Source organism: Impatiens glandulifera, chromosome 2, assembly GCF_907164915.1.
Source record: "Impatiens glandulifera chromosome 2, dImpGla2.1, whole genome shotgun sequence".
Taxonomy (NCBI): Eukaryota; Viridiplantae; Streptophyta; class Magnoliopsida; order Ericales; family Balsaminaceae; genus Impatiens; species Impatiens glandulifera.
In genome coordinates this window covers 8,371,148-8,381,941 of record NC_061863.1, presented here as the reverse complement: position 1 = coordinate 8,381,941, position 10,794 = coordinate 8,371,148, and the positions used below count along the sequence as shown (strand labels likewise).

At 29.8% G+C, this 10,794-nt stretch overlaps 1 protein-coding gene across 1 annotated transcript; it reads left to right on the top strand.

The window, feature by feature from the left end:
* Positions 1-4,808: 4,808 nt before the first annotated feature.
* Positions 4,809-9,544, top strand: LOC124926263. The gene is made up of 6 exons (XM_047466458.1): positions 4,809-4,975; positions 5,179-5,301; positions 7,189-7,447; positions 8,219-8,303; positions 9,139-9,205; positions 9,292-9,544. Exons 2-6 carry the CDS (start codon positions 5,257-5,259, stop codon positions 9,343-9,345), a joined length of 510 nt encoding a protein of 169 aa, XP_047322414.1. The 5' UTR covers positions 4,809-4,975; positions 5,179-5,256; the 3' UTR covers positions 9,346-9,544.
* Positions 9,545-10,794: the final 1,250 nt, after the last annotated feature.

Genomic DNA, 10,794 nt, shown 5'->3' with positions numbered 1-10,794 from the left:
TACACATTCATGTCATCATCAAACACAAACATATAAATACACTTCTTTATATAATCAAACACAATCATAAACATTTTAACATTAAACACAATCTTAATTTTTAAAAAACAACACACACTTGATTAGATTAGTTAAGAATATAGATTGAAATGTATCAAACCAATTAATTTTCCAAATTATGATTTGGTAACACCGAAAGTTAATAGTATAACTTTGGGTTTTTATGGGTTTCACCGAAAGTTTTAATAAAACCTCTCGGTCCTGACCTTAAACAGAATGTTTTTAGGAAGGGTCAAAACCGAAGGTTTTCAAATAAACCTTCGGTTTTTACCCTTCCCCATACTTATAAAATTTTCAGATTTTTTTAAACATGGGTCAAAACCAAAGGTTTTCAAATAAACCTTCGGTTTTTACCCTTCCCCATACTTAGAAAATTTTCAGATTTTTTTAATCGAGGGTCAAAACCGAATGTTTTTAAATAAACCTTCGGTTTTTACCCTTCCCCATACTTAGAAAATTTTCAGATTTTTTTAAACATGGGTCAAAACCGAAGGTTTTTAAATAAACCTTCGGTTTTTACCCTTCCCCATACTTAGAAAATTTTCAGATTTTTTTAAACATGGGTCAAAACCGAAGGTTTTCAAATAAACCTTCGGTTTTTACCCTTCCCCATACTTAAAAAATTTTCAGATTTTTTTAACTGAGGGTCAAAATCGAAGGTTTTCAAATAAACCTTCGGTTTTTACCCTACCCCATACTTAGAAAATTTTCAGATTTTTTTACACAAGGGTCAAAACCGAAGGTTTATTTGAAAACCTTCGGTTTTACCCTTCCCCATACTTAGAAAATTTTCAGATTTTTTTAACCAATGGTCAAAACCGAAGGTTTATTTGAAAACCTTCGGTTTTTACCCTTCCCCATACTTAGAAAATTTTCATATTTTTTTAAACATGGATCAAAACCGAAGGTTTTCAAATAAACCTTCGATTTTTACCCATCCCCATACTTAGAAAATTTTCAGATTTTTTTAACCGAGGGTTAAAACCGAAGGTTTATTTGAAAACCTTCGGTTTTGACCATGCTGTTTTTTTAAAAAAAAAGTGAAAAGCAAACAAAAATAAAATAATTCATGAACAACATATTAAAACCAAACCAAACCAAAGATAATAATAATAATTCAAAATTATTAAAACAAAACACATAAAAATGTAATCGTTCGTACGGAAAACAATACACATAATTAATCAAACAATATAATCTAGAAATTATTAGATGGGGGGAGGAGGAGGGGGTTGATTCAGTCGACTCCTCAACAATACAAGTTCTTGTTCGAGATTCTCTAATCTTTGGGCCATTTCAGCCCTGTCCGCTTTAATTTCACTCAGCAATCGGCCTCTTTCCGCATCCCTCAATCGGATTTGCTCAATTTCCAGCGTCATCTGTCTCACCTCTTCCTCACGTGCCGCAATTTCTGTTTGTGCTAGAAAATTCTGGTAACACGGAGGTAGTTTCTCCGGTGTACGCCGAAGACTATTCCATGAATCACCCATCCTAAATGCATTTCAGATATATGTATATATATATATATATATTAATCAAACAAAATAACCGTAACTTAAATCTAATATAACTTCAATCAAACAAAATAACAAATCTAACAAAATCATATATATATATTTAACAAACTAACCTAAATCTAATCTAAACAATAACGTATAGACAAATCTAAATCAATCAAACAAACAACTAATTTAAACTAGCCTAAATCTAGATATTAATATATATAAACTACATTATAAGAAATCTAAATCTAATAATAAACAACAAATAAAAAAACAAATGAAACAAACTTGAACGCGAGAAGAAAAGAAGAGAAGCGGCGTGGAGGAGACGGCTGCGGTGCGGGAGAGAGAGAAAGGAGAGAGTGAAATGAAAAAGAGAAGGGTTAGAGTTTGTATTTATAGCGGTAGATGCCGAAGGTTTTCATATAACTTTCGGTTTTGATATTAGTCAAAACCGAAGGTTTATTAAAAACCCTTCGGAAATAACCATTACCAAACTTAGAATTATTTTTAATTGAGCCAAAACCGAAGGTTTTTTGGAAAACCTTCGGAAAAGAGAATTTCAAAAAAGGTAAACCCGAAGGTTCTTTGAATAACCTTCGCAATTAAAAATCTCCGGGATTGCAAAACCGAAGGTTTTTGTAAAAACCTTCGCAATTAACCCACATCCAACACTTAGAATTATTTTTGGTTTTTTGGGAAGGTAAAAACCGAAAGTTCTACAAAGAACTTTCGGTAATAATTAATAAAACCACCCCTCTTGGAATCTATTTTTAATACCGAAAGATTTATTCCTCTCGGGAGTATTTAGGAGAGTTTTATAAAACTTTCGTAAAAAACCGTCGGTAAAGGTCGATTTTTTACTAGTGATTGTATATGAATCTATCAGCATGAATTCTCATCCCATCTCACAATTGGAGAAAATGAAGAAAACAATGTTTCAAATCAAGGATGATAAAACCCAGGTCCAGATGGTTTAAATGACTTTAGGATTATCTTTTTGTTGCCATATAAAATCATTTAAAAAAATATTGCAAATCGATTTAAAGACAGTTTAAAAGGATATTATAACCTCTAATCAATCTTCCATAACATTCTTTCTTTCTTGGAAAGTGTATATGTCTCCTAGAGTTTCTATTAAGATAGATATTAGGAAAGCCTTTGATTAAGTGAATTGGAACCTTATTTTCTATTTCCTTAATGCAGTTTTCTTAGTTTTCTTAAAGTACAAAACTTGTGGTAGTTTAAGTATTGGATTCCTAACCTTGTTTGTTCAATTAAGAAGATCTTTGATCTTATAAAAGATTGTTGGACTATGATTAATTTTCAGCTGGGAATGGGAAAAACACTTCATTTTAGATGGATTCCTTGTCTAAGGATGGCCCTCTGATCTATAATACTAGTTTACTTTCTGACTCATCAAGTATTGAATTCAAAAAAGCTACAATGGAGGATATTTGGGTGGGAAAGTGGAATAATGATCTCAAGAAGTCCAATGAGTAAATATGTTCTTCAATTATTTGGGACTCCAAAAGAATTTCAGTGTTCTTTTGATTGAACAATAATAGTTCTCAACTAAAGTTAAATTGGGGATTTGTCCCCATTGGATTGTCACTTTTTATATTGGATGAATATCATGAATAAATTTTAAATGTTTCATATATTCAATTTTTTTTAATATATTTTTAGATATCTTACTTTAAACATCTGATTATTCAAATTTGACATCTTCTATTTTTTTATAAAATTAATTAAACAAAATCAAATACATAACAATTATGTTGATATATAAGTAAATTTTCAGCGTACAATATTATAACATTCGTTAATATATTTCGATTCCACGTAGTATTAGTTCCGTTATTGGAATAAACTATATATCTGATCATAATAGATCGATTTTTATTATATCAAAACCTTATATATAGTCTTACATTCAATGAATTGGATATTTTTCACGACACAATTATTATATCGAAACCTTATATATAGTCTTACATTCAATGAATTGGATATTTTTCACTTCAAATTGGGTCGTTTACGGTTGAGCAGTTCAAATCGGTTTAAATACTCATCTTACATCTAAATATTATGCTTTAACATAACTATTAGGTTTTCAATTCTTATTTTTAATTTTAGATAAAGATCAACTTATAACATAAAGTGTTAAGTGCGGAGTAGCTACATTTATTTGAAAATCATGATTGACTTTTGTTTGGTTCGGTCCATTTATACACCTAGATTTACAATTAAATCTTTAAAGTCGGTTTTATCGATAAAAAATAATGCTAAATAATATAATTATACCTAAAAAATTGTTTTTGACAAACAAATATGTAATTTTGTTTTAATTTTTTTTATATATTATAATTCAATTATTATTGATTAAAACCTTAATTATAAAAAAAAATATCTAAAAAAAATTATGACTAAATTATATATATATATATATATATATATATATATATATATATATATTTAATCAGTTGTTATTTGATCAATTAAACCAAGTGTTTAATGAATTTATAAAGCGTCCCATCGATCCAATTACATTTTGGTTGATTTCTCAATGCTTACCATATGACTAATTTTTACATAGATCGACTATTGGTACTATTCTTTTTTTTAGTAACGATAGAGAACGAGAATTTGGGGTACATAAAGAATGACGTCGGGAATAATGTACAACACGTGATTGGACTTAAAAAATGAAATTTTTTTATCCTATTAAATTTCAGTCCAATCATATGTTGTCATATCATTCTCAACACCATTCGTGACATAAAATTCCGGCTCTATAATTTGTTTTTAGTTATTGTTTGATCAATTAAACCGTTAGAGCTCAGTTTAATAAATTTATAAACCATCATCCATCCGACTAATTTTTGGTTGATTTCTCCTCATGTTTACCCTATGACTATTTTTTAGTCGAGCATTGGTTGTGTTTTTTAGTAAGATAGAGAACGATAATTTGGTGTTATGAATGACGACATAAATAATGGACACTACGTGATTGAACTTAAAAAATGAAAATTAAATCTAATTTATTTCAGTCAAATCACATGTTATCATATTCATTCGTCATTCCTAACATCATTCGTGACATAAAATTCAGTTCTTTATAAAAAAAATTTAGTTCTATACTTCTATTAAAAGATATTTATCTTTTTAAACTTGTATTTTTCTTTGAATATCATGCATAATTGATTATATTTTATTCATCTTCATCTTCTTCTTCTCAGATTAAGAAAAAAAAAACTCAGCTCCTGCACAAGCAAGTTTCTCACTTTCATCATCTATGATCTATCTATCTGTCATCAAACCTGATAATCGCATCAGTACAAGAGAAAGAAGAGATCATCACAGACCCAGATTCTTCCATTGATTCAAGACTCAAACATGTCAATCTATAGGTTCCCCTCTCTTCTCTCTATCACTTTTAGAAACTATTTGATTTCCGCGAGATCCGTAGGAGCGTTTCATGTGTTTAGTTTCTAATTTTGGGAATGTTAAAATTGGAATATTAATCGATCACTTTTGTTAATTTCTCTCTCGATGATGATGATGATCGATTTAACAATTTGTTTCTCTTTTATATCGACCTTTCTGATTGCAGGCGTTCCAGCTTGCTTCATTGTCGAGTACATGTCCGGCGATCTCGATCTACACTTTAACGGAATTTATTTGTGATTACATGATCAATTCTCTCCTTGATCTGTCATATTTTCGAATGTCTGGGGTAATTCATCAGTCTCTCTTTCTCATTCTGAAATTAGTAGAAATTTTGATCACCGTATTACTAGTTTACTGTTTGTCTTAGAGTTTTCCACCGATTGGTTAACCTTTAATGATGAAGACCTGTCAAATTGTTCGAAAGTTTTACTTTGTTAGAGCAAAAACAGCAGAATAATATAAAAGAGTTCTCTGGGTTGATTTATGATTCTTTCCTTTGGTTTGTGATTTAAGCAATACTATAAGTGAGTGACCAGACATTGCAATAGAGTTATAACCTTGTCCCTTGACATAATTTCTTGAGCTTCCAATGTTTCTTGAGAACTACAATGGCGTAACTAGTACAAAAGTTAGAAACACCTTTTTGTATCTGTGGATCCAAATGTCATTACAGAAACACAACTTAGTCAAACACAAATTCATTACTGTTTCTCATTTGGATTTGGATCTGAAAACAAAAACTGTTTCGCCCATTTGGATTTACTCCAACTCTTGCTGTTTTTGAAATTTTGAATTAAATCTGTCTGCATAAATCAATATCATCTAGTTACAATTCCTCAAATTAAAGGACTCATATACAAGTGTTATCAATTATTTTAAAGTATCACATGTGTATCATAACTTTTTTTGTTTTTCATTTGCGAATTGACCTTTGTTTCGGAGATCTAAGATGATTCCTTTTACTTTTTTCTTGGTTGTTTCTACCCAACATTTTGTTTGATGGTGCAAAAGTTCAAGTGGATAAGAAGGAGCCTTTTCAGTTTAAGACTCCAATGTTTGATTTTGTTTTTCAGTTCTCTATGTGTTCAAGTCTGAATTTTCATTATCACGCCAGTTGTGTAGTTTTCCTTTTGATGATTCATAGCTATCAATACCAATGATTTCTTCCTATTTCTATCCTAGCTGATTACGGGCTTCTCATTATTACTTATTGCTTCCAATATAATAGCTGTTCATACTGGAGGTTAATATTGCTGCTGCAAATTTCAAGTTGTTTGTTATGGTTAGCAACTTGGAAATGAGAGGGAATGTGCTAGAGTATAAATATTGTTACATTATTATATTATTATATTAATATGATTCAATGTTATTGATTGCTTCTTTATATTTATATTTGGTGATTGATATACTTATTACAAGTATTGGTACAAACTCTCACGTCATTCATTGCCCACCCTCCTGAGTAGCTCAGTGGCAATATACTTGCACTAATGGGTATAATATCTGATTGAAACCAACAAATTGAAGTATTAGTTCATTGTGGTGGTTGTTGTGCTAGCCTCTCCTCTAAGGATTAGTCGCGATGCACAAAAAGTTGTCTGAAAAATTAAAATAAAGAAAAAGAAAACCAACTCTCACATCAATAAGATACTCTTTGTGTTTCTATGTACATATAGACAATCTCAGGATTTTGTTTTACACCTGTGTTTATTCTCTAGAGAAGCTAAGTAACCCATTATCAAGACCCCCACCCACTTCAATGAATGTGCTTTTGTGGGAATCCAACTTCAGATCTTACCTCTCAAGTTGAAAACTCTTTTTAAGTATCTTAGGAAATTTTCTGAACAGTGAGTGGGAATCTGTAACAAGTAGAAGGAGATGGGATAACAGAATGCAAGAGGAAATGTGAAATGAATGTCTGAGGTATTAGAGTTGCATTTCAGCTACACATTCAACATAATCTAACCTAACATATTCTTACCCATTATATACTATTATTTAATAGTCTTAGTGGCCTCAACTAATTACATAAAATGGCCAGAGGGTCTCGAGGAGTAATAAGATATGACAGTATCTCAAGAAATTCTATGAAGGACAACTAATTATTACTGGAAGGCAAAATAATTGTTATGTAGGAATCATTCATAAGGTGGCTTGCCTGTTTTTTTTACAGAGCAGAAATTGTTTTGGATGTTGTTCTAAAGCCCCACTGATAATCTCAGTAGATGAACAACCATCCAAGGAAATAAAAGTTGGAGGACAAAAAGGGAAGAAAACTAGCATGTCCATGGATTTTAGCACAAGCACATATGACATAGACAATAGTGTGCCCCAGTCCCAGAGAAGCATGTCATTTATCGGTACATCAAATCCACTACCAGATCTCCACACAACTACTGGTTGCACGAGTACTACGGAATTTGTAAATCATGGTAAGTTCAAACCAATTCGACTTATTAATTTGATCAAGTTATTGATGTTTCCCATCTGTCTTCCTTGTAATAACTTCTTGCATAGTGCATGGCTGCTTTGCTCTGCTTTAGTCAGAATGTAGTATCTTTAAGAGCTTGTTTAGGACTTGTTTGATAAGGATTATCCCCTTATCCCATTATCAATTACTTTTTTCTCTCTTCCAAAAAAGAACAGAATTATTTGTCTGAAATCCTGCTGTATTAGCACAATGGCAAAAAAACATTTTTACAATCAAATCTCAAATGCCTTACATGAGGTCCTATACAACAAAACTACAAAACCCAAAAAACTCCAAATCCTAGAGAGTCCAATACTAGATATCCTTTAAAGTTTTGTCCAAACAAATATAATCCATTACATCCATACATAATAAACCCATCATCAATTACTTCATCAATCAAATCATTCTTTGTCTTTTTACTCAAATAACCCCAAGGAACTTGATTATTTATAACGTACATTAAACGGGGTTATTTGAAAATAACCACATATTTATTGAAATAACCCCAGCTCAAACAAGGCCAATATATTTTGTTGATCTTGTAAAACGCATTTCCTGTGCTTTTTCATTTCTGCTTCACATTGTCAATCTTTCTCTATGAATGCAATTTGTCTTGAGCTTTTATAGCTGTAAATGGTCATATTGGTCCATGCTTTTCTTACCTTTTACTTTTCCATGGGGATTATCTAAACCGTGTATCAGTAATCAACCAAAGTATTGTCTTTTGAAGGTCTTTCTCTTTGGAACCAAACAAGGAAGCAGTGGGTCGGAAAAAAAGGCTCTCATAACCGTAAAGGAGCTAAACACAAATTAAGGTGCGTGTGCATGCTTATTCGGGGGCACATTTATAAGCTTCCGTTATTTAAGATATATGACCTTTTTTCTAAGAGCGTGTTCATTTTTGCACCAACATAAGCTTTTATTAAGAAGGAAGTGCAATACAAGCATTAGAGCAAATTTCCGGTATATAAGTGCAATTAATGACTGATGATATTTGCTTGAGTGTATCCTGTTACAAAGACAATATTATGATTCAACATATAGGTGTGACAAGAAAATAATATGAATATAGGTCACATAAGTAAGATAGTGAGTTTTATCCTCTTTAGTAATCTTGTTTGGATTATTAGGTGAAAAAACATAAAAAGGTATTAATTATATTTAATAAAAAATAATTTTTTTAAAAAAGAAATAGAAGTTATTTTGGTTGATAAATTGATTGATGAATAGATAGGTGTAAAGATGATAGGTTATTTAAAGATTATTTAAATAACCCTTACCCAACCAGGCATAGTTTAGCTCGGTGTTAAAGTGTATGTTTTCTAAATAAAGGTCAATGGTTCAACCCATATTTGTTGTGTTTCACCCTTCAAAAACACAAAATGCTTTTTGCACAATCACGTTTTATTGGAAAAGACACTTAAGTTAAAGTTTTTTTTTGTTCATTTGGTATATAATCGTGATCCAAATTATTAACCTAGCGCGATTTGTTTTTGTTAAATTTGATATAGATGATATTTTGGATGGATCGCGTTAAATATTAGATTATTTTTGTGATCACTTAGTAGATTTTTTCAAATAATATAAGGATTATATAATGCGATAACAAATATTTCCGATTTGTTGAACAAAATATGTTGTTTATTGCAGTCTTAACACATCTTATGAGAGTTTACTTGGGACAAACAAACAGTTTCCCAATCCAATCCCACTTCCAGTGAGTTCTCTTTAGCTTATTATATCATTTTGTTATGAACATTCATGATTAAATAATCATTAACATAATCTTCTTCTAAATGACAGCAAATGATTGATTTTCTGGTTGGTGTCTGGGAAAAAGAAGGATTATATGATTGATATGCCAATAATAAGTTTATGATTATTTTTTTCCAATTTTAAAAAAAAAATTGAAATGATTTTTCATTATTTTCAGCTATCGTTTCCAATTGTTTATCTAATGTAATATATACTGAAGCAATTGTTTATGAAGTATTAATATCCTTCTATTCAAGTTGATCGGACAGATTGGATATAAAGTTGGTTGATCGGTTTATTTAATATCCGACCCCATATTTATACACTTTCTTTTTAAATAAATTTATTATTTTATATATCATCGTTACCGATTTCTTACTATCTCACTTCGACCAATCACACCATACCTCATATTCTCCGATCGACCTCTTATTACTAATCTCATGATCTTATTACTAAACAATTTCATTGTTATCGATTTCTTATCATCTCAATTTCCATACATATCCCTTGTTCATAATTGACCTCTCCTTATTAATATAGTGACCAGTGTGGGTCTCAAGATTTTAGCTGTCTTAATTTTAGTTAAAAAAAATTGTTAACGGTAAAGTTTGAACCAAAAATCAAAAACCTTTCTTTATTATTTATTTCGAATCACTATTATACAATTTTATGTTAAAATAGTAGTAAATTTATTTAAATATCTTATTTGTTTTGATTAAATGAGTTCCTTTGGGAGGTGGGTTGTTTTAGCCAGTGACCAACTTTGATAGTAACTTCATTACTAGCATCATAATTATAATTTTTTACATATTTAATCACCACTACTCATTTATATATAAAATTTTGTAATTGTTTCAAATTTGCACATGAGGTAATTCAAATTTTGATCTTTAATGTGTAATAATAGGGTCTTGCGTATTTGGAGCCTTTTGGTGGAAGATGTTCCATTGATATCTTGTGTGGATCTTGAGACTGAAATATTGTCTTACGAATTTGGCTGATTGGAACAAGCAAGTCAAATAGAGTGTACTTAAAATTGTTGGTCAAAATTGTAAATTTTTGAAATTCAGAATTTATTTGAAACCTTAATAATTTAGTTTAAAATAATATTAGTTAATTATATTATTATTATTATATATCATTAACTATTTAAGAGTAAAAATTAATAATGAATAAATGACATTAAAAAATTATATTTACAAAGTTAATTATACTAATTCATTTATTTAAATAATAATAACTTATTTATAAATTTAAATTTACTTTTCTTAATTTAAAAGCCTATAAAATTAAAATTATTTATAAACTCGTAAAATGTTATTATCGTAAATTTAAAACGGTAAGAGTTTAACTTAAATATAGAATTTACCGAAATCAGACTATTTAATCTTTTCTAAAATTGTAAAATTTGAAGAGTTACCTCGAGATTGATCTAAGTTGCAACAATATCATTGATATTTCGGAAAAAATGAACTAAGGCAAGAGAAAGTTTTTAAATTGAGTAGATAAAATGAAGATAGAAAAAAAAAAGTATAATAGAGTTGTTTA

Excerpts from the sequence above, each read along its gene's own strand:
- LOC124926263 (XM_047466458.1), top strand. The coding sequence starts at position 5,257 with ATGATCAATTCTCTCCTTGATCTGTCATATTTTCGAATGTCTGGG. Across the intron at positions 5,302-7,188 it reads CATATTTTCGAATGTCTGGG|AGCAGAAATTGTTTTGGATG; the intron begins GTAATTCATCAG and ends TTTTTTTTACAG. Across the intron at positions 9,206-9,291 it reads CCAATCCAATCCCACTTCCA|CAAATGATTGATTTTCTGGT; the intron begins GTGAGTTCTCTT and ends TCTAAATGACAG.